Source organism: Dipodomys merriami, unplaced genomic scaffold, assembly GCF_024711535.1.
Source record: "Dipodomys merriami isolate MVZ:Mamm:240054 unplaced genomic scaffold, mDipMer1.0.p SCAF_51, whole genome shotgun sequence".
NCBI classification, from domain to species: domain Eukaryota; kingdom Metazoa; phylum Chordata; class Mammalia; order Rodentia; family Heteromyidae; genus Dipodomys; species Dipodomys merriami.
In genome coordinates, this window is record NW_027206080.1 from 9,621,102 (window position 1) to 9,645,495 (window position 24,394).

General features: G+C 40.4%; 2 protein-coding genes across 4 annotated transcripts in view; one reads left to right on the plus strand and one right to left on the minus strand.

Annotated features, from left to right (window-relative positions):
• The window catches only part of Pdss1 (decaprenyl diphosphate synthase subunit 1), a 47,808-nt gene extending 41,818 nt beyond the window's left edge, over positions 1 to 5,990 (minus strand). The window contains exons 1-2 of one of the 2 annotated variants that reach the window (XR_011367255.1): positions 5,544 to 5,990; positions 333 to 397 (exon numbers count right to left, since the gene is read on the minus strand). Coding sequence is in view for 1 of the 2 variants with exons in the window: in XM_069998298.1 (XP_069854399.1) it covers positions 333 to 397; positions 5,544 to 5,672 (194 nt within the window). In the remaining variant the exon portion in view is untranslated. The remainder of the gene's footprint in view (positions 1 to 332; positions 398 to 5,543) is intronic. The other variant, XM_069998298.1, reaches the window with a different exon arrangement.
• Positions 5,838 to 24,394, plus strand: part of LOC138810882 (protein adenylyltransferase SelO-like) — a 42,458-nt gene continuing 23,901 nt past the window's right edge. The window contains exons 1-11 of one of the 2 annotated variants that reach the window (XM_069998279.1): positions 5,839 to 6,312; positions 10,639 to 10,757; positions 11,665 to 11,793; positions 15,063 to 15,127; positions 15,290 to 15,346; positions 15,437 to 15,535; positions 15,968 to 16,035; positions 18,889 to 18,976; positions 20,447 to 20,516; positions 21,840 to 21,912; positions 23,527 to 23,610. In XM_069998279.1, coding sequence (XP_069854380.1) covers positions 6,081 to 6,312; positions 10,639 to 10,757; positions 11,665 to 11,793; positions 15,063 to 15,127; positions 15,290 to 15,346; positions 15,437 to 15,535; positions 15,968 to 16,035; positions 18,889 to 18,976; positions 20,447 to 20,516; positions 21,840 to 21,912; positions 23,527 to 23,610 — 1,084 coding nt within the window. In that variant the 5' untranslated portion in view covers positions 5,839 to 6,080. Of the gene's footprint in view, positions 6,313 to 10,638; positions 10,758 to 11,664; positions 11,794 to 15,062; positions 15,128 to 15,289; positions 15,347 to 15,436; positions 15,536 to 15,967; positions 16,036 to 18,888; positions 18,977 to 20,446; positions 20,517 to 21,839; positions 21,913 to 23,526; positions 23,611 to 24,394 lie in introns of both variants that reach the window. The other variant, XM_069998280.1, reaches the window with a different exon arrangement.

Sequence of the window (24,394 nt, forward strand, 5' to 3'; positions counted from 1 at the left end):
TCACTTGAGCCACACCTCCACTTGATGGTTAAATGCAGATAAAAGTTTTATACATTTTCCTGCCCAGGGTGTCTTGGAACTACAATCTTCAGATCTCAGTCTCAATTAACTAGATTACAGCCAACATTATTTGCTTCTTTAAGAAGCATATTTACACAAAATTAATGACAACTGCAGATCACATAATGACTTAAACACAACTGAAGATAACACAGAACTGACAAGTTTCTTTGCGTCCATTGAGCTGCACTGATGCATGCAGGAAGTTTTTGATCACACTGAACCAAACTGCATATAGAAACCCACAAGTCAGACTTACTGTATAAACGTACCTTGATATACTATGCACATTTGGAAAGGCAGGTGTTAAATTCTTCACAAGACTACAATAGGGAATCTAGAAAATAAAAGTATCAAGAATTTTGTAAGGCTATTCTTAAAAAACTTGTTTGTAACACAGGACAATACCCCATTATTCATAATAAGCATAATCTTTAAATCACCCATTTATAGGTAGATAGCAAACTTCCCAAAAAGGTCACTATAAAATGTTTCCTTGGACTGGAAAGGTGGTTCAGTGGTAGAGTGCTTGCCTTGCATGCATGAGGCCCTAGGTTTGATTTCTCAGTACCACATAAACAGAAAAAGCTGGAAGTAGCACTGTGGCTCAAGTGGTAGATCGCTAGCCTTGAGCTAAAGAGCTGAGGGACAGCACCCAGGCCCAGCATTCAGGCCCCACTACTGACAAAAAAAAAAAAAATTTTTTTCCTTGTTACAAAAGCAATATATTTGTCATCACAGAGAAAACATAAGGGGAAAAAAAAGAGGAAAAACTCATCTATAATCTATCTCCCTAACAAAAGCCAGTTCCCACATTCCTTATCTATCTAGACCTGAAAAATAATTTTAAAACAATTCCATTTTATTTAATTAACTACAACTGAGGATAGTGAAAACTGGTGGTTTATTTACATTCTGTAATCCCCAAACTTGGAAGGCTAAATTCAAGGCCAGCTTGGATACAGGGAAACCTTTTCTTTCAACCTACCTACTTGGAAGTTAGAGATGAGAAATGGATGTTTGAGACTAGCAGGGACATAAAAGTTCAGACTCATTTCAATCTATGGCTAGGTGCAGTGGTATGCCCCTGTTAATCTCAGCTACTAAAGTAGCAGTAGGAAGAGGATACAGGCCACGCCTACTTACGCATGAACTACTTTGAAAATAAAACCAAAAGGGTCTGGAGGCTCAAATAGTAGAGCATTTACTTTACAAACACGAAGCCGAGTTCAATCCTTAGTACCACACGTTCGTAGTTATAGTATAGTGCCTTGCATACGAAGTCAGAGGCCACAAGTTCAAACCAGTACAACCAAAAAGAAGAATGAAAACAAAAATTATTATCTAGGCTAGTGAGAAAGAGAAAAGATTTTACTATTAAGTTACTCTTAAACAAACATCGTTTACTTTTTTGTTACTAAGTGTACTTTGGGAATGGTTTTTTACAAAATGGGGGCAGGGAAGTATAGCTCACTGTTAGAATATGTGCTCTGCATGAGTGAAGAAATTCTCATACATTTGGATAATGTTAATCAGAGATCAGACTACCACAGTAGACTCCTAAAATATTCAGAGGTGGTAACAAATATTAGTTTCAACAATTACTGAGTTTTGGGGTTTGTTCTTGGTGAAATTTTTGGTACAGTAGATTGAATCTAGGTCTTGGAAGTTGCTTGGCAGCTTTATCATTTAGTCCCTAGACCCTAACTACCAGCCTTGAAGAATTCAGGAATCCAGACATTAAAAAAAATTAGTAACCTTAATTTGCTGCAGGTTAATATGTGTTTTTAAACAGCTGAGGGACTTTTTTTTTGTCGGTCGTGGGGCTTGAACTCTGGGCCTGGGCACTGTCCCTCAGCATTTTAGCTCAAGGCGAGTGCTCTACCACTTGAGCTACAGCGCCACTTCCGATTTTCTGGTGGTTTATTGGAGGTAGGAGTCTCACCGCCTCTCCTGCCCAGGCTGGCTTTGAACCACGATCCTCAGATCTCAGCCTCCTGAGTAGCTAGGATTACAGGCGTGAGCCACCAGCGCCCGGCAGAGCTGAGGGACTTTTAAGCATAGAGAAGTCAAGTCTGAAAAACTGAAAGGATTAGAGTGCCGGCCTTAAGCAAAAAAGCTTAGGGACAGAGCACAGGCCCTGAGTTTAAGGTCCAGTACTGGCACAAAAATAAAAAACTAAATAGAAAAACTACAATTGACTTGTAGGTATGTCTAAAATGTCATAGGGGGAAAAAGCATCTATAGAATTGCATTATGTGATCTCACGAAAGGACACATATACAGACACATACACACATGCCATACAAACAAAAGTAAAACAGACAGGGTATGGAAGTATGTGATCCACAGTATTAAAAGTAGTTAGTTTATGGGGCTGGGAAGGTGGCTCAGTGGTAGAGCGCTTGCCTTGCATGCCTGAGGACCTGGGTTCGATTCCTCAGCACCACATAAGCAGAAAAAGCTGGAAGTGGCGCTGTGGCTCAAGTAGTAGAGCGCTAGCCTTGAGCTGAAGAGCTGAGGGACAGCGCCCAGGCCCAGAGTTCAGGCCCCATGACCGGACCCAAAAAAAATAAATAAAATAAAAGTAGTTAGTTTATGTTGCTATTTTTTTGCTTTTTGGTGCTGGTCCTGGGGATGAACTCAGGGCCTGGGTGCATGTCCTATTTGGTGCTCAAGTGGGACAACACCTCAAGAGTCCCAAGGAAGGGGGTAACAATGCTCAATAGGAAATATACTCATTACTCATGTAACTATAACCCCTCTGTACAGTATCTTTACAATAAAAACAAGTCTCAAGGACTCTCCTGCCCTGCCTGGTTTTAAATCCTAACCCTCACATCTCAGCCTCCTTAGGAGCTAGGATTGCTTGGTGTTAGGCTCAAAAAGTAGTTATTTTTGACTAAACAAAAGTGTGGGTGCTTTTTGTTTTGTTCATTTTTGTTATACTTAAAATATTTTTTTGCTAATGAACATATAATGCTTTAGTGTTATTAAAATGACAGTAAAGCTGGGCCCCCGTGGCTTACACCTGTAACCCTAGCTACTGAGGAGGCTGAGATCTGAGGAACATGGTTCAAAGCCATCCCGGGCAGAAAAGTCCATGAGACTCTCCAATAAATTACTCAAAAACCGGAAGTGGCGCTGTGGCTCAGGTGGTAGAGCACTCGCCTTAAGCTGAAGAGCGCAGGGATAGCGCCCAGGCCCAGAGTTCAAGCCTCATGACTGACAAAAAATAAAAAATAAAAATAATAAAAATAAAATGACAGTAAATGTTGACTTTGACAGTGTCCAAGAAAACAACATTTATTCTATCCACTGTAGCATTATTTAGCCATTAAGCCAGTAAGAACAGTTATAACATTCAGGCAGTTATGTTCCAAGGAAAGAAATAATCCTCACTTTTGATTTTACCATTATATGAGAACCTACTCTTTCTTTTTCTTTTCTTTTTTTTTGAGCTAAGAATGTAACTATGCTGCTGTGGCAGGCCTGCTTCAACCACCCAAAGGTGGGATTACAGGCCATCTGCCATGTGCTTCTTTCAGTTTTCATGGGTAATAAATTCACACAAACTCAATATTTTATTACAATACCTATAAATAAGGATATGTTCACAGAAGAGTATGCCTATTCAATCTAAGACCTAATGACATTTCTCTAAATTGGGAGGAAATGTTAACATTACATGAGTACCACCAGGAAGCTCAAGACTGTACTAGTCTTTGGAGAATAACAGGGCTTGGTTCAAATCTCAACATTGCTTGGATGGGTCCAAGCAATTGGAAATTGTCACTAAAATGACAATTTCCAAATAATAATGAATCATGGCACGATCATGTGGGAATTAATATGGGGTACAGTGCATAGAAAGTGCTTGGCTCAAAGTCTAGCAACCAACACATAGTTTATCTTTAATTTGAAGAGGTTGGCATCAACCTAAGGCCTGGCCCATGCTCGGCAAGTGCTCTACCACTTAAGACTTATTAAAAACATTATCTATTCCATCAAACTGTGTTCTCTTTAATAGTACTTCAGGGCAATGTTTTCATAGCACTAGGTCTGCAACTCATTGCTAGTAGAGAAAATCATTTTCCATTTCCAGAGTCTTTTTTAATTTTTTTTTTTTGGGTCCGGTCGTGGGGCCTGAACTCTGGGCCTGCGCGCTGTCCCTCGGCTCTTCAGCTCAAGGCTAGCGCTCTACCACTTGAGCCACAGCGGCATGCAAGGCAAGCGCTCTACCACTGAGCCACCTTCCCAGCCCTCCATTTCCAGCTTCTTTCCCCCATTACTTACTCTTCGTGAAAGTTAATCTTGCCACTCATGAACTTTTTATCTTTCCTGTACTTGCTGATGTGGCAAATGGTTTACCACTTGAGTTACACTCCTAGTTTAGCAACTCACTTTTTAAAAATGTTTGATAGGAGCCAAAGACATATTGACAAGTGATTTATTACAAATGCACGTTGATATTTTACTCCCTCACAAGATTTGTTAATATTTCAGGGAGATCTCAGGACAAAATACAAACACCGGGAAGGAGCATCGCTATGGTGGAGAGCCAAACATGGCTTATCATTTCTCTTTGTCTCCAAATACAGCTCAGTCACTAAGACTTGGAACTAGCCATAACGTACATGTCTGATTCAGACACCTTAATGCTAATCTATCTGCCTGGGGCGGGGGGGGGGGGGGGGACGCAGAGGGAGAATCTCACCGACATAGAAATTAGAAATAGTACTGCCATCATCGGTACTATCTATGTTTTTGCATAGTACTAACATAGTATTGTATGCAGCCCCTCCTCGTGGTCCAGGAAGCTGATATGGGAGCCATGATTCAACGTTTACTTCAAGAAGTAATAGGTGAACTTTAACAATCAATCCCAAGGTTTCTCTCCTACCACCTTCTGGCGGATCTCCTTCTGGCTGCATCCAGATGTGCGCTTCCCGAAGCACCAGCTCTGGGACTGCAGCCCTGCGCACCACAGCGAGCATCAGCCCCGCTGTCCCTACTTGACCCTTTCCCACAACTATCCAAGGCCGAGGGAATCCGAAGTCGATCCGAGAGTGACCTTAGGGGACCCCCACCCTCACCCCCCGAAGTCTAGAAGAGTCTGCCGCCGGAAGACTAGCTGGAAAAGCTAACGGCGGCGGAGGATCCCCAGGCTTCGCCCCTCAGTCCGCGCCCCTCGCCACCCCGACCACCCCCGCCGTCTCCCCCGGACCCCAGGTCTGCACAGCTCCTCTCCCGATCCCCGCCCGCTGTCCCCCGGGCTCCCGGGCCGCCGCTCGGCACCTGCGCGTGGAGGCGTCCCTCCTCCAGATACACGCGAGCCTCGCCCCTCGCCGAGCCCCACCTCGGCCCCCCACTACCCCCCGGATCCGACGCACGTGCGCGTCGCTCCCATTCATTCCGCCACGCCGCTGTCATTGGCGCCGTGACCTCTGCGGCGGAGCGGTGCTCGGCCCTCCCGGCCTCACCTGCGCGCGGCCGTCGGGAGCGGCGCGTGGCCCGAGCGACCCTGCACCGCCCGGACATCCCGGCCCGGGGTTCCGCGCCGCCGGCCTCCAGGAACAGCCGTGTCGCCACCGCCACCAGCGCGCGGCCATGGTTCGAGTCTGAAAGTCGCGGCACGGGAGGCAGCTCCGCCTCTAGCCCCACCGGCCCTCCTCCCGGAGCCGGAAGCCTCACGCAGGAAGTGCTGAGGTGCGCGTCCGGGTGGCACCGCTCGCTCCAGGCCCGCGCGCTTGGTTCCGGGTGGCGGCCGAGGCCCTGCGGGGGACCACGAAGGCGCGCGCCCGGGCCGGGAGAGCCTGGTGTCGCGGACGCGCGCGCTCAGCGCTTGCCCGGCGCGGTACGGCGACCCGCCGACGCTGCAGCCGCCCTTGCAAGCATGCAACTGCGCTGGACCGGCTTTTAAACCAGAGACGGTATCAGCTGCTGGTTGGAAAGGGAGCAGCAGTTTTGCAGCCGCCAAGATAACTTTTATCTTGAGTGTTTAATGAGACAGTAAAAGGATGCGAGGAATCAGGTTCCAGTTTTGCCACTGGAGCCTACGGTTTGCACATCTCTTGGTTTTGGGTGTGGCCGGCCACGCTGCCCTTGTGTTGCAATCTGCCCTCCAGGGGAGTGCCAACCGTCTGCGCGTTTCCAGGAACGAGTCAAACCGTGATTGGTGCTATTGTGAAAAAGAAGCGACGCTGGCCCGGTCGCTCGACTTCTGGACTATCTCCTCTGAAAATCTTATTGGTATAGTGTCATGATTCACACCCACGTCTGTGTGTTAGTCCCGCTGAGCCTGCCCGCCTGGAAGTAGTTAATGTTGAGTTTGTCCGGGAGATATTAAGAATGTACAGGAATTGCTATCCAGGCGGGATACCAGATGGTTAGAAGATCGTCTTAGTTCTTGTCTTGGTGCTGAGATAACGTATTAATATCAGGAATCGTGACGAAACAGTTAAGCATTTAACTTATTCGTACCGACCATGAGAGCCAATGAAGGGAGTTTAAGCATCAGAGATGCTGAAATATAAGAAACTTGAGTCGCCAAAAAGTTCACTTCTTAGCAAGAAACAGGCCAGCAAAAGGGTATTTCAATTCCCTGATGACTATTTTCTCTTCAAGTTACCTGGAAACCACGTCTGTAATCAGTTAAACTTAATAGGGTGAGATCTGAGATCGCAGTTCAAAGCCTGACAGTCCAGTTTGGTCCTTGAGACTTTTTTTTTGGTGGGAGGGCTAGTCCTAGGGCTTGAACTCAGGGTCTGGGCACTGTCACCGAGCTTCTTTTGGTGATAGGCTAACGCTCTACCACTTGAGCCATAGCCACTTCCGGCCTTTTCTGTTTATGTGGTACTGAAGAATTGAACCCTGGGCTTCAGGCATGCTAGGCAAGCACTCTACCACTAAGCCACATTCCCAGCCCGGGCCTTGAGACTCTTAGCTCCAATTAATCACCTAAAAAGCCAGAAGTAGAGCTATGGCTCAAGCACGAGCCTTGAATGAAAAAACTAAGGAACAGTACAGTTAGGGAGGGAGGGAGGAAGGGAGAGATGGGGAGGATTGATTTACTGAATTAAAAAGGATCCAAATAAGCCAATTTTATATTGCTTTCCCCATATTTATATAGAATACCATACAACAACATAAAGGATTTTTTTGTTGTTGTTTTTGTTTTGGTCGGTCGTGGGGCTTGAACTCACAGAAAGCTCTTCTGGTTTCCTGTGGTTTATTGGAGATCAGAGTCTCACTGTCTTTCCTCCTCTGGCTGGCTTTGAACCGTTATCCTCAGATCTCAGGGTAGCTAGGATTACAGGCTTGAGCCACTGGAGGTGGGGCAGCACCATAAAGTATTTCAAAAGGAAGATTTGTTAATATGTTTATTTTGGTATAGATTAGATCTATGTGTTAGGAAACATCCAAGAGAATTTGTCAAGCTACACTGTAGTAATAAACTAATTATATTTGTGGCAATCTTATAATTAGTATGTCATCACACACACTTCAAAAAAAAATAACAGAATTAAGCCACAGTTGGCAGCGTATCACTAGACAATTCTACGATCAGATTAACCCAAAAGTCTTGACATTTTTCTCTCCCTCTCCTTGTTTCTTTTCCTTTTCCTTCTCCTCTTCCTTCTCTCCTTATTCCTTTCCTCCTTGATCCTAAGTTTCCTGGGTAGCTCAAATTACAAGCCTCAGCTACTATTGCCCAACTGTTTCCTTTATTTTTTTATTTTTGGGGGGTGGTGGTGGTGTCCGGTCATGGGGCCTGAACTCTGGGTCTGGGCGCTGTCCCTCAGCTCTTCAGCTCAAGAATAGTGCTCTACCACTTGAGTCACAGCGCCACTTCCGGCTTTTTTCTTTTTGCTTATGTGGTGCTGAGGAATCGAACCCAGGGCCTCATGCATGCAAGGCAAGCGCTCTACCACTGAGCCACCTTCCCAGCCCTTTCTTCATTTCTTGTAAGCTTTCTGAGGGGCAGAATCCACATGACATAGTGCCTAGCATATTTTGGATTCATTGAGTTGACTTGGATTCTAATTCTAATACTGAAAGGCAGTTCACTTCATTTTTTTTTTGAAGTGGTATCTTTTTTTATTGTGAAAATACTGTACAGAGGGGTTACAATTACATGACAAGATAATGAGTACATTTCTCATCAAGCATTGTAGCCTCCTCCTTTGTATCCCCTTCCCATCCCATCCTCCCCCCCTCCAAAGTTGTAAAGTTTGTTTTTCGACATAAGGACTTGTACATCTCATTGTTGCAATGGGTCCACCTGTATCCCTATTTAAACAATTTGTTTTTCCCTTCCCCTCCACAAATTATACCAACATGAAATACAGTGAAAGCAGGGGTTATTCCTTGGGGGAGGGACATACAAAGCAACAAAGAAATAATCTTATAAATGTGTTAGAAACAATCACATGAAAGAAAAAACATTTGAATACATATCTTAGGGTTCATTTCCCTAACATCAACTTATCTGACCTTTTCTGCTTGACTCAGACATACACTAGTTATAGCAAATAAGGGAAACCATGGGACCTATGTTTCTTTGGGCCTGGCTTACTCCACTTAATATAATTTTTTCCAAGTCTTTCCATTTCCTAACAAATGGGACAATGTCATTCTTTCTGATGGAGGCATAGAATTCCATTGTGTTTATATACCACATTTTCTTGATCCATTCATTTACTGAGCGGCATCTGGGTTGGTTCCATATCTTAGCTATGGTAAATAATGCTGCAATAAACATAGTCGTGCTGGTAGCTTTAGTGTGTCTTGTTTGTGATCATTTGGGTAAATTCACAAAAGTGGAATTGCTGGGACATAGGGGAGCTCTATGTGGAGTCTTTTGAGAACCTCCATACTGCTTTCCAAAGTGGTTGAACAAGTTTACATTCCCACCAACAATGAAGTAAGGTTCCCTTCTGTCCACATCCCCTCCAGCATCTGTTGTTATTAGATTTCTTGATTATAGTCATTCTAACTGGGGTGAGGTGGGATCTCAATGTTGTTTTGATTTGCATTTCTTTTATGGCTAGAGAGGTTGAACATTTCTTCATGTGTCTATTGGCCATCCTTCTTTCCTCTTCAGAGAAGTTTCTCTTTAAGTCTTTATCCCACGTATTTATTGGGCAGTTGTTTCTTTGAAGATTTGTTGTTGGGGGATTTAATTTTTTGAGTTCCAGGTATATTTTAGATATGAAACCCTTGTTGGTTGTATGGCTGGTGAAGATCTTCTCCCAATCTGTGGACTTTCTATTGATCTTGCTAGCTATGTCCTTTGCCATGCAGAAGCTCTACAATTTCATGCAGTCCCATTTGTCCAACCTTCCTTTGATTTGTTGTGTTTCTGGGTCTCTATTAAGAAAAGTTCGGGGGCTGGGAAGGTGGCTCAGTGGTAGAGTGCATGCCTTGCATGCATGAGGACCTGGGTTCGATTCCTTAGCACCACATAAGCAGAAAAAGCCGGGAGTGGGGCTGATGCTCAAGTGGTAGAGTGCTAGCCTTGAGCTGAAGAGCTGAGGGACACTGCACAGGTCCAGAGTTCAGGCCTCACGACCGACAAAAAAAAAAAGAAAAGAAAAGTTCGGCCTATGCCAAGAAGACCTAGCAGTTCACTTCATTTTATTCATTATTCCCAGTTGTAAAAATGTTACATAGCCTATAAAAATGTTACACATACTATCCTATTGTCTCGAGTAAGTAAAAATCATTATAGACAGGATATGTATCCTGTTTTAATATTTTTCTTTTGGTAGATCCATATACAGGTGAAGTGTCCCTTATCAGAAAATTTGAAATAGAAGTGTTTTGGGTCAGGTGCTGGTAGCTCAGGCCTATAATCTTAGCTATGGGACAATCTCATTTCAAAGCCAATCCTGGGCAGAAAAATCTTTGAGACTCCATCTCTGGTTAATCAGTGAAAAGTCAGGCTAGAGCTATGGCTTAAATGGTAGAGCATCATCAGCGTAGGAAGCTGAATGGTGAGTTCAAGCCCTGGTACTGGCAAAGAAAAGCAGAATTTTGGATTTTTGAAGATTTTAGAGAATTTATATATATATAATGATACATATATGTGTGTGTAGATAGATAGATAGATAGATAGATAGATAGATAGATAGATAGATAGATAGATAGATAGATGAGCTAGGTCCCAAACATGAAATTCATTTCTATTTGATGTAGCACTTAGACACATTGCCTAAAAATAACTTCATTCAGTATATTTAGTGCAGCTGCATTTTCAGCTATGACTTGTCTTGTGAGATCAGATACAGGATTTTCACTTGAGGCATAATGTAGATGCTGTGAGAATGTAGAATTTTGTAGAAGTTTGAGTTTTGGATCATCACATTAGTGTTGTTTAATGTATACTATACTATGTGAGTACTGGAGAGAGTTAAAATTGATAAAAGTAGTCTTCTAAATTATGAGATCTGATGAAAAAAATTGTTTAAATTGGTGTTTTGAAAAGCCCTCGTTCTTCAAAGGAATGTAAATGCTGTATATGAAACAGATGAGAACATTAAGACGGGTTTTCTTTTCTTTTTCTTTTTTACTCAGATGTGTTGCCAGTTGATCCTGTTAATGAAAATTATGTTCGTAAAGTGAAAAACTGTATTTTTTCAGTTGCCTTCCCTACTCCTTTCAAATCAAAAGTACATCTTGTAGCAGTTTCAAAGGTTAGACTTTATTTTTTCATACTACAGTGTAGTTTGGCAAATTTAGTTTTACTAAACCAAGTACTTTCTTAGAGTTAATATTGTTCATCTATTGATATATGACAATCATCATACTTAAGAGATACTGTAAATGTATTGGAAGCTATCATTCTTATGAATCACTTTTTAATTCTTTTGTTTTTATTTGTTTGTTGGTTGTGGGGATTGAACTCTGGGCTTGGGCGCTGACCCTGTGCTCTTCAGCTCAAGGCGAGTGCTCTACCCTTGAGCCACAGTGCCACTTCCAGTTTTCTAGTGTTTTATTGGAGATAAGAGTCTCACGGACTTTTCTGCCCGGGCTGGCTTTGAACCGTGATCCTCAGATCTCAGCCTCCTGAGTAGCTGGGATTACAGGGGTGAACTAGCGGCGCCCAGCTTCACTTTTTAATCCTTATTCTCAAAGTGTGGTGTCAGTTTGATCCTCATCTTATAGGAAACAACTTTTTTTAGTTAAAAAAAAGTTCAATTCTTAACCTAGACAACTTTTAGAAACAGTCACTAATAACAAACTCTAACTTGTTCTCTCATGTAATAAATGAATTTGAAATTAAATGCTGGACATTTACTTCTATTTAGTTTTTTTTTCAAAAAGCATGTGCTAGGTAAATATTATTTTACTGTTCATCACAAGAAACTAATGAAAATTTTAGAACCATCTAATAGAACTCATTTTTTCCCAAACAGAATAGTCATAGGAAGTATGATACATCTCTTATTAAAAGGAATTCATGAGATAGTTTGGGGAGAGATTTGTTCTTGTCATTTTCTTCCATTGGTCTTTTTTCTTGAAAATGATTAAAATAGTCTTAAGATTGTAAGAAGAAAAGATTCTTAGATTTATAAGATTTTTTTTTACCCCCTGTATTAGGAAGTTTTAGAAGATGTTTTGGACCTCAGTTTATCTGTCTCAGAAACAGACGATTTTATCCAGCTTGTAAGTGGCGGAAAGATAGTCTTTGGATCCATTCCACTTGCTCACCGATATGGCGGCCATCAGGTGAGAGAAGGAAGAAACATTATCTGCTCTGCTTCTGGATATGAGTAAAACACATTTGATGGAAATCTTGCCTTATGAATTTATTTTGCAATTATTTTCTAATATTAACATATTGACCCATGAACAAGATGTGTCTAGAAGAACACTATCCTAAACTGCTTATGCTGTTTCTTGCTGTGATAAAGCTAGTTTGGGCTTTTTCGGTAGAGATTGGTAAATAAGTCCATGATAAATACTTAGCATATGCGAAGCCCTGGGTTTGATCCCCAGCACTGCAAAAACAAAAAGCAAATCCTACACACGTAAGCTTTTAAAATGGGACTGAGAACACTGGGGCAGCACAAATATCACTTTTCGGTAAATTATTGCTAGACAAACATGAAGTACAACATTGCATAAGAAATTTAGGGAAAAGCCAAGTAGTATGATGTGTCAGTATAAAAGACTGGAAAAGGACAAGTATATTATAATTCTGCTAGGGTAATTGTAGAGCAGGGTTGTAGAACTATCATGCAATAAACCAAGGTTTGGGAGAAGGTGTGATGCATATATTCAGGAAGCAATTAAGGTATACACTAGAAATGAAGCAAGATATTGAAAAGTTCAAAGTACAGGATCATTAGAAAGATAAGCATGGGGGCTGGGAAGGTGGCTCAGTGGTAGAGAGCTTGCTTTGCATGCATGAGGCCCTGGGTTTGATTCCTCAGCACCACATAAGCAAAAAGAAGAAAGCCAGAAGTGGCTCTGTGGCTCAAGTGGTAGAGTGCTAGCCTTGAGCTGAAGAGCTGAGGGACAGTGCCCAGGCCCAGAGTTCAGGCCCACGACCAGACCAAAAAAAAAAAAAAACAAAAAAACAGAAAGGTAAGCATGGGAATGTAGGTCCAATTGTTAATGTTTCTGTCCTTTCTGTACAAGCAAGGTACAACTAAATACTGACTTTATTTTGGAGTTATTGTGGTAATGCTGGCTTAACAGAGAATTAGATTTAGGTCCAACAGTAGGTATAAGCATTACATTAGGAAATATGTGAAAAATGCTTATGTGTCAGCTGTTATACTAATTCTTATTTCATCAGGCTCTAGTTTGTCAGATTAGTTAAGTCTTTTCTTCTTCAAGAGCCTATAGAGTTCTAAGCAAAGTTGTACAAACCATTAGGACCAGGAAGGAAGAGGGGGTTGACTGAGATCATTCTAGGATTTGTGAAAAGTACCTCAGCAAAGAAATCTGCTTAATTTTCTTTACTATTATTTTCCAAATCTACTTGACTGCAGTATTTTACTATTAACATTTCACTGAACTATGTGTCTCAGTTTAGGAACTTCTATACGAAATGATCCTTACAGTCATTTCTAGCTCTTAAATACAGGATCCCATGATTTATAAGATGTCTCATGTTCAGGGTAAATTTATTTGAAAGTAATTTAAACCTGTACACACATGTATTGTTAAAACACAAATTCAAGCTTGATACCCTACAGATTTTTGTTAACTCTTTTTGTTAACTATTGTTAACTTTTTGTGCATTTTTATAGTATAGTACAATAAATTAAACTAAAACTTTAAAAAATCAATTTCATATATATCCTCGTGTCTCTCTGGTCTGAAATTATGTGTAATCAATGATTTCCTTTCCATTGATGGAAAATTAGCTTGCAAATTTTCTTTCTTTTTTTATTTTATTGGGAAAATACCGTATAGAGGGGTTACAATTACATGGGCAAGATAATTCTTTTTTTTTTTTTTTTTTTTTGGGTCCGGTCGTGGGGCCTGAACTCTGGGCCTGGGCGCTGTCCCTCAGCTCTTCAGCTCAAGGCTAGCACTCTACCACTTGTGCCACAGCGCCACTTCCGGCTTTTTTCTTATGTGGTGCTGAGGAATTGAACCCAGGGCCTTGACCATGCAAGGCAAGTGCTCTACCACTGAGCCACCTTCCCAGCCCCGGCAAGACAATTCGTATCAAGCATTGTTGCCTCCTCCTTTGTTTCCCCTTCCTATCCCTTCCCATCTCCCACCTCCCCATCCCCCCCTTTCGCCCCCTCCCTAGCTTGCAAATTTTCTGATCTCACTCCTAACATTGAATTCATCATTCTTTCTCCTTTCTTCATAACCATATATCCAACTCCACATATATATATACACGCATACATGCACATATACACATGCATACATATATGTATATGTGTGTATGTATGTATTTTTTTGTGATTCTAGAGTTCAAACTCAGGGCCTTACATTTATTTGCCTTGCTTGCTCATGGCTGCCCTCTACCATTTAAACGATTTCCATTTCAGCATTTTGGTAGTTAATTGGATATAAAGTTTTGAGGACTTTCCTGCCCAGGCAGGCTTTGAGCCACTATTCTGAGTCTCAGCCTCCTGAGTACTTAGGATTATAGATATGAGTCACCAACACCTGGCTCTAGTATATGTTCTTTAATCAATTAAGCAATAACACATGAATTTTGCCATAGGATGGAAAAAGAACAAAGTGTTTAAATGTATGTTTATATATGCACACACATGCATATATTTGGCAAAACTGAAATTTGAACTCTAGGGCTTTCCAGGTGCTCTTACTGCTGAGCCATACCTCCAGTCCTCTTTTGTGCTGGTTATTTTTGAGTTTTGCTTACTGGCTAGGTACATGCCCAGATATAATCTACCTATGCTAGGCTTCCCATTGTAGCTTGGATAATAGGCACAAAATATTTCACTCAGCTCTTAATTGAGAGCGTGTTTCATGAAATATTCTGCCTGAGTTGTCCTTAAACCTCAGTCTTTCCAATGTTAGTCACCCAAGGAGCTAGGATTACAGGCATGAGCCTCCACCAAGTTTATATTTTATTAAGTGAATTTCATTTAATAACATATTTTAAATGAAAATGTAATGAATTTGTTTTCCTTACTATTCTAATTATTGAAGTCTACAATGCTAAAAATGTAATTTTATGTTCTATACTTTTTGACCAAAGACATTGGCTATAAAAAATTATTGCCCAATGGGGCTGGGAAGGTAGCTCAGCGGTAGAGTGCATGCCTTGCAAGCATGAAGCCCTGGGTTCAATTCCTCAGCACCACATAAACAGAAAAAGCCAGACATGACGCTGTGGCTCCAGTGGTAGAGCACTAGCCTTGAGCTGAAGAGCTGAGGGACAGCGCTTAGGCCCAGAGTTCAGGCCCCATGACCAGCAAAAAAAAAAAAAAAAAAAAATTATTGCCCAAGCTCTAAAGATGATAAATATAACTAATTTTCCTTCTTGTCTCTTTTAGTTTGGGATATGGGCAGATCAGCTTGGGGATGGAAGAGCCCACCTTATTGGAATTTACATGAACAGGTAGCACACATATAATATAATATAATATATATAATATAATAATATATTAATATAATAGCTAACATAATATATAATATAATAAAATGCTAACACGAACCTTCTAATCTGTATCTGTGTCTGTAGATAGATATCAATAGCTGTATCTCTATCTATGTTTTAAAGGCGGGGTGAAAAGTGGGAACTCCAGTTAAAAGGCTCAGGAAGAACTCCATACTCACGGTATAGTTTGGCAATACTTTTAGTCATTTAAGTAAGAATCAAAGTTGACTTAATTACAGATGAAAATCTTTTCAATTGCGTTTCTCACAGGAATGGAGATGGCAGAGCAGTGCTCCGTTCTTCAGTGAGAGAATTTCTGTGCAGTGAGGCAATGCACCATCTTGGAATTCCCACCAGCAGAGCTGCAAGGCAATTGATTCCTCTTTCATTGAAGCTAACTTTTGGGACTGCATCATATTAGCTCTAGAACTGTCTCAGTAGTTGAGCAGATAAATGCCTAGTAGCATGATTTCTTTTCTTAAAATGTGTATTTTCTATTATCATTTTAAAGGTGATGTACAGAGGGTTATATAAGTTATATAACAGTTATATACAGTTATATAAGTCAGGTAAAGAGTACATTTCTTTTGGGAAAATGTCACCCCTTCCCTTGCTCTCTCCCAGTTTTTCCCTCTCATCCCCACCCACAAGTTGCATAGCTCATTTACAACACAGTGTTTAGTGAATATCACTGCTGCATTTGTTCACCCTTTGTCCTTCCATTAGCAAGATTTCTTATCATTTCAAGTATTCTGAATAGCTTGAGAGCAGTTAAAATGTTGGATTCTCTTTCCCTTTCAGCCTGGTTGTAAGTGATGATGAAGTATGGCGAGATCAGTTCTACAATGGAAATATTACAAAAGAACGAGGTAACAGTGTTTAGAATGCATACACAAAAATTAAACTGTTTTTTTTTGAGCAACACATATTGGGTGTCTGTAATTTTCTTAAAAATGACCCACGGAAGTTTCTTTCTCCAAGTTATAATCTTTTTTTATTAATAAGTTTTTTATTGTGAAAATACCATACAGAGGGGGTTACAATTACATGAGCAAGGAAATGAGTACATTCCTTATCAAGCATTGTTGCCTCCTCCTTTGTTTCCCCTTCCCATCCCTGCCCTCCCATCTTTCCCCCCCACAGATGTAATCTTAACAGTATAATATTATATTTTTTATTTTTTTATTTTTATTTTTTTTTTTGTCGGCCGTGGGGCTTGAACTCTGGGCCTGGGCGCTGTCCCTCAGCTCTTCAGCTCAAGGCGAGCGCTCTACCACTTGAGCTACAGCGCCACTTCCGGTTTTCTGGTGGTTTATTGGAGATAGGAGTCTCACGGTCTCTCCTGCCCGGGCTGGCTTTGAACCGCGATCCTCAGATCTCAGCCTCCTGAGTAGCTAGGATTACAGGCGTGAGCCACCAGCGCCCGGCTAACAGTATAATAGGATAGCATGTTCCACATGTTTACCTCACAATCCCATACATTTCAAAGGGCAGACATCTGGGAAGTGAACAAAAATGTTTCTGAGCAGCTCACAATGTATCACAAAGACAGTACAGGAAGGGACAGGTCATGCACTTCTCAACAGGAAATCCCATAAGACCTTACCTCAGAGCCTGATTGCTCTTACTTTATGTTCTTATTTAGTATGTTCAGTTAACTGTCTTCATGTTTAGTAGTTTAGAAGTAAAATAGTTTAGAAGAAAGGGAATGAGAAATGTGCTACAGAGGTACATCTAAAGAGATCAAGGGGAGGGGGAATGAGAGAAAAATTTTTCTCAGCAGTGAGTCTAGTGTCTAGTGACTTTTGTATTTGTGCATTTGTTTGTATATTGTACATGTTGTATATTGTGCATTTTTTTACCCTTTCTCCCTCCATTTATGGGCTCCTTCTTATTGTCCCAAAGACAGATTTAAGAACAAACAACACGGGGCTGGGAAGGTGGCTCAGTGGTAGAGCGCTTGCCTTGCATGTATGAGGCCCTCGCTTCGATTCCTCAGCACCACATAAGCAGAAAAAAAGCCGGAAATGGTGCTGAGGCTCAAGTGGTAGAGCGCTAGCCTTGAGCTGAAGAGCTGAGGGACAGCACCCAAGCCCAGAGTTCAGGCCCAGGACCAGACCCCTCTCCCCCACCCAAAAAAGAACAAACAACACATAAAAAGGACAACAAAAACAACAACAAGGAAAAAACCTCTTGTTTCCATTTTTTGGAGTTCATTTTGAAATATTATCTTATATGATCAGAGGCACATAGGCATTGCACCTTTGTGTTTTTCCCCCAAGAGCATTCTCCTTTGGTCTCACTGTGTGTGAATGTTTAGAGTCTTATATAATTTATCATGTCTGAGAGTATTTTAGATCTAGCTTCCATATCTTATTCCACCTTCTTATACCATCTTTGATTAGATTTCAACATTTGAATTTGAGTAAGTTGCAAACTTTCATACTATGGCTATATATATATATATATATATATATTTTTTTTTTTTTTTAAATTTTTGTCGGTTGTGTGGGGCTTGAACTCTGGGCCTGAGCACTGTCCCTCAGCTCTTCAGCTCAAGGCTAGCACTCTATTGCTTGAGCACAGCTCCACTTCTGGCATTTTCTGCTTATATGGTACTGAGGAATCGAACCCAGGGCCTCATGCATTCAAGGCAAGCACTTGACCACTGAGCCACCTTCCAAGTCCTATAGTAATATATATATATAATTTTTGTTGGTTGTGGGGCTTGAACTCTGGGCCTGAGCGCTGTCTCTCAGCTCTTCAGCTCAATGCTAGCACTCTACCACTTGAGCTACAGCACCACTTTTGGCTTTCTGGTGGTTTATTGGAGATAAGAGTTTCACAGACTTTCCTGCCCAGGCTGGCATTGAACCATGATCCTCAGATGTCAGCCTTCTTAGTAGCTGTGATTACAGGCGTGAGCCACTGGCACCTGGCTATAGTAATATATTTTTAAAAATAAGATTTTCATAAAAATAATACTCTGAAAACATTCAGGTTTAATGAAACTAAAAGTTATTTCTCTTTACGACATCTTTTTCTCCTGTTAATATCATTGGATAAAATAATATGGTTTTACAAAGGCTTATGACAACAATTTGTTTCTTTGTTCATGGTGATATGAAATTTCGATCACAGATTGTTGTGGGGTTTGTACAGCATATTACTTTTGTGGCTATGACTTGTATATATAGTCTATTTGAATTCCGAGCCATAGTCTTAAAGATTCAGATAATCCCATTTGATCATTTTCACTTCTTTTTCTTCTTTTTTTCCCTCCTGACTCCCTCCCCTCAAGTTGTATATTCATTTCCAACCTAGTGTCTAGTGGGTTTCGCTGCTGAATTGGTTCAACCTTTTTGCCTCCTCCTTTGTTTTTCCCCTACCATCCCTTCCCTCCCATTTCCACAACTACTCCCCCCCCCCCATTTTCACTTCTAGGACTTCACATATATAAAGATATTTTTATTTTACTGTTACCCTGATGTTTTCCCAAGAGCCACTGTGTTCTTAAAGTAGTAGAGGAAAACACAAACAAATTAACAAAAACCTCTCCACAAACCCTTGACCCTTTGTGGAATGAAAGTTAGTTCTTTTCTAAGTATATTTAATAACTATATTGTCTATTAGAATAATTTTATCTTAAGGAAAACAAAATTTTGCTATTGACTATATAGGTTAAAATCATCTTATGCTAAAATAAATGTTTCTTTTTAAAGGTGCAGTGGTGTTGCGTGTTGCAAAATCATGGTTTAGAATTGGATCATTAGAAATTTTGGATCATTATGGTGAACTGGATTTACTAAGGTTTGACAATTTTTTGTTTTTAAAGCTATGGAAGCATTTTTCCTCCACTTACTTGAGGTATAATTGCTTTTAATATTGCATATAAATGTTGCATATACTTAAGGGATACAGTGTTTTAGTAATTAATTAATTTTCTTTTTGAGATGCTGAGGATTGAACACAGGGCCTGATACATGCTAGGCAAGCCTTCTACCACTGAGCTACATTTCCAGTTCAGTGTACATTTTAATATATGTGTATTCTGTGCAATGATTACCATAATCAAGGTAAGTATAATTTCTATCACCTCAGTCAGTTGCATTTTATGGGAGTGTGGTGAGAATACTTAAGATATATTCTTCTACTTTTTTTTTTTTTTTTGTCGGTCATGGGGCTTGAACTCAGGCCTGGGCCCTGCCCCTGTGCTTTTTTGCTGGAGGCTAGTGCTCTAGCACTTTCAGCCACAACACTACTTCTGGTTTTCTGGTGGTTAATTGGAGATAAGAGTCTTAAGGACTTTCCTGCCTGGGCTGGCTTCCAACTTGGATTCTCAGATTTCAGCGTCCTGAGTAACTAGGATTACAGGCATGAGCTACCAGCCCCCAGCTAAAATATACTCTCTTAACAAACTTAAAGCATATATAGATTGTTAATACTATAGTCTGTATATTAGGTCTCCAGAATTCATTCATCTTAAACTAAAATCATGGGTCATAACCACTATTCTAATTTCTGTTTCTATGAGTTCACTTTCTTCAGATTCCACATGTAAGTGAGATTATTGGAGATAAGAGTCTCATGGACTTTTCTGTCCAGGCTGGCCTCAAACCGTGAGCCCCAGTTCTCAGCCTCCTGAGTAGCTAGGAGTGTGGGCTACCAGCACCTGGCAATGAGTACATTTCTTTTTCTTTCTTTCTTTCCTTTTTGTCAGTCATGGGGCTTGAAATCAGGGCCTGCATACTGTCCTTGAGTTCTCTACCACTTTGAACCTCAGTACCACTTCTTTTAAATATTTTAGCTGCAGACATTTGTCAGTTTTTAAAATCACATTGTTTGTGAAGCTTTAAATGACCTTCCACATATAAATAATCATTCCTTGTTCTGGCTCTACCTTTTATACATTTGTTTCATTGTATTTTCATACTGTATTATTATGATTTCTGTATATATTCTCTTCTCCTCCCTCCCCAATAGACTATGGGCTCTTGGAGGTCTTTTTCCTAGAACTTTCCTATGGCACAAATACAGGAGCTTCTCAATGGATGTTTCTTGAACCAATCTGAATTTCTAGCCTTGTAAGGTAGACTCTAACATAATCTTTGCGACACATTTACATATTTTATTGTTATTCAAGGAAATATCTCCTTGGTTATTTTGGAATATAAGTTTAAGGCTGATCAGATGAATATATAAATTTCAAGGGTGGATTATAGCACTTGAGTGTGACTTTGTTTCCTGAGAACTCTGACACCACCTCCTTCTAATTTCCAGGACACTATTAGATTTCATCATCCATGAATATTTCCCCTCAGTGAATGTAAGAGGACCCAATAGATATGTGGTAAGTTTTTAAAGAGAAAAGGCAATAATAGTTCATTAACATCTTTCCTTGGTCTTCTGTTAAAGTTTATAACTTACAGAAGTAAACCTAGGAAAGGAGGTGTAGGGCACTTTGAACATTTTGTTAGAAGGAGATGAAATGAACTACATCATAGATAGTACAGTTGTTCTGTTTGCAAAATACATAGAAAAAAAAAGAACAAGTGTTCTGACATCGCAACAGTAAGTTATTTTTTTGGTAGGTCATGGGGCTTGAACTCTAGGCCTGGGCATTGTCCCTGAGCTCTTAAGCTCAAGGCTAGTGCTCTATTACTTCTGGCCTTTTCTGTTTATGTGGTGCTGAGGAATTGAACCCAGGGCCTCATGCATGCAAGACAAGCATTCTACCGCTGAGCCACTGGTGTTATTTTTTGAATGATATTCATAGCTTAATACAAATATTATTTCCTCACATTAGGTAGATAGGCATTTTAGAGTAATACTTTAAAAGTAAGCATAATTGGGCAGTAGTGGCTCATGCCTATAATTGTAGCTATTCAAGAGGCTGAGATCTGAGGATTATGTTCAGCACCAGTCCAGGCAGAAAAATTTGTGAGACTCTTATATCCAGTTAACCAGCAAAAGCTGAAAGTAGAAGTATGGCTCAAGGGGTAGAGCACCAGACTGAGTGAAAAAGCCAAGTGAGTACCCAAGGCCTGAGTTCTGACACAAAACACAATGTACAATAAGAAAATGTTGCTACCGTTGTTGGAAGTTATTGATCTTCATAAGCCATTTTCATATTTTAGAAAAGGGAATTGGTCTCTTTTTTTGGCTCATATTATAAAATTGACTAGTCACATTACTTTAACTCCTTTGTGAATTCTATTACCTTTACTTTTCTCATTGAATATGAAGAATGCAGTTCCTACTATATCAATGTTGTTTCTATGTTATCTCTTGTTAAGTTTACTTCCATTGTACATGTTTCCTTCTATTAATCACCTATTGACTAGATTTGAGTTTGTTCCATATTCTCTTTAAATTTATTATACTGGGCTGGGAAGGTGATTCCATGGTAGAGTGCTTGCCTTGCATGCATGATGCCCTGGGTTCGATTCCTCAGCACCACATAAGCAGAAAAAGCCCAAAGTAGCACTGTGGCTCAAGTGGTAGAGCGCTAGCCTTGAGCTGAAGAGTGAGGGACAGCGCCCAGGCCCAGAGTTCAAGCCCCACGACCAACAACAACAACAACAAAAAATTATTATACTCTACATTGTCAGAGGATGCAAAAGGATATTCTGTAAATTACTAAAATCCTGAAAATTTTGGAATTTTATTGTAGGATTTTTTTTCTATCGTGGTATCTGAGGTGGCACAGCTTATAGCCTTGTGGATGTCTGTTGGTTTTGCTCATGGTAAGTTATCTATTGACGATTCATTGTTTTGATGAGAATTAAAAGAATTAATTTGTTGAAGCAAAAGACATTTTTTATGGTGTATTTACATTTTTTGCTAGCCAGGCAGAGAGGTGTACACCTATAATCTCAGCACTTGGAGGTCAGGGAAGAATTGTGAGTCAGACAAGGCCCTATCTCAACATCTTCTCCTTGTTCTGCCAAAAAAAAAATTCTGCCAGTGGGCTTCTGAGTATTTTAAATATACATTTTTTAAAAGTAAGCCACAGAGGATAAGGCCTTTTATGTTTTAAATGGATTTTATTGATAGGAAAGTTGGGCAGCCTGTCTAGGGGTTAAGTGATGGCAGGAAGGGGAGGGATGAATGAAAATGGGTGCTGGGGTGATTTTGAGAGAGAGGGAGTGGGTGAAGGAGAGCGAGGGAGGTTCATCAGGATATATTCTTTGCTTTGGGGAAAAAGTCACAAGGAAGCCCCTTGTACCATGAATGTATGCAAATCAAGTAAATAAATAAATGGGGAGGGAAATAACTTGTATTTGAAGGGAGTAGTAATCACAAAATAGGACAATGTCACCTGTGAAGGTTTTTGTTTTGTTTTGTGTCAGTCGTGGGGCCTGAACTCTGGGCCTGGGCGCTGTCCCTCAGCTCTTCAGCTCAAGGCCAGCGCTCTACCACTTGAGCCACAGTGCCACTTCCGGCTTTTATTCTTTTTGCTTATGTGGTGCTGAGGAATCGAACCCAGGGCCTCATGCATGTGAGGCAAGCGCTCTACCACTGGGCCATCTTCCCAGCCCCAGGGTTTTTTTTTTTTTTTTCTAGTAAGGTTTTCTAACACTTGAGCCAAGCTGTTTATTTGTTTATTAATTAATTACTTTACTTTCTTCTCTGGTTGTTAAGAGATGCGGTTTTGCTATCTCTAAAATAGGGCTGGCCTTGTCATAGCTAGGATGACAGGTGTATGCCACCATACTCAGCTTTTTTTTCTTTTTGTTTTGGTTAGAGAGGGTTTAATGAACTTTTGTGCCCAAGCTGGCCTAGAACCACTGTCCTCCCATACTTAGCCTTCCAAGTAGCTGGGATGAGAGGCCTGTACTATTATACCTAGTTATGGATTGAGATGGGGTCTCATGAACTTTTGCTATCAGCACCCAGCATTGAGAAGTTTTTTTGGTCATTATTATTGTATGCATGAGTATATATTATGTTTAGAGCTTTTTAAAGCTATTAAAATTTAATTATAAAGTACTATGTGCTTATGGTAAATAATTAAAACCACAGAGAAGTGATAGTTCATTCTCCAGGGTTATCCATTTCATGCCAGTTTTTCTTGACCCTTTCCTTTAATAGACAGCTATCTCCAGCAATCCCCTCCCCTAGAAAAAAGATTCTAGCCCCCTTTCCCCAAATACAAATTTTAAAATAATAATTTTAACATATGTTAAGCTATTAAATGTTATCAATTAAACTTTACATTGAAAATTTAATTTTATTTCTTCTCTAACACAGTTGATAACATAGTTGATAGATCTTTTGTTGTTTTATTCTGGATAGCTTATCAAATTAAAGGGAAATACGTTATCGCTATATTTTTGGACTTTTTGTTGTTGTTTTAGGTGTGTGCAATACTGATAACTTCAGTTTGTTGTCTATTACAATTGACTATGGTCCATTTGGTTTTATGGAGGCCTATAATCCAGGTATGTGTGATTTACATAAATGTGTGTTTCTTTTTTTAAATTTTTTTTATTGTAAAAATACTGTGCAGAGGGGTTACAGTTATATAAGTAAGGTAATGAGTACATTTCCTATCCAGCATTGTTACCTCCTCCTTTGTTTTTCCCCCTACCATCCCTGCCCTTCCCACCTCCACAACTCCCACCCCCCATGTATGTTTCTTTAAAGAAAAAAATTCACAGGTTTATTTTAGATTGAGCTGTTGTAGATAATATTGTGGGAGAGAAGAAGAACAATGGCTAGAGCTCATTCACAGATACAGTTGTTTTTATCTGTCTTCTGGGCATGTGAAGTCATACAAGGATGAATCCTTGGCCTCTATCCTCCAGGAATTACACATTAGGAAAAGGAGATGAAGTACGTCAGAGATATGTCCTCATGCATGTGGGTTTGGGCATCTGGCCCTTAAGGGCTCTGTGTCTTTGGAGGAAACCTCTCATCCTGCTAATATATAAAATGCAGTGACCGCAACACACTACCCATGACTGGAACAGTTACATAAAGCTTTATAAAAGGCATGCTACTGGAGCTAGAATTTGTGCCAGACATGTAGCTTAGTAGTACAGTGCTTGCCTAGCATGTGCAAGGCCTTAGGTATAATCCTCAGGACTGAATTTTTTTTTAAAAAAAAAAGAGGAAGGAAGGAAGAAAAAAAGACAATTTATAAAGTGGAAATTCTTGTGGGTTAAAAATTTATAAATGAGGGGAGGGAAGGGATGGTAGGGGAAAAACAAAGGAGGAGGTAAC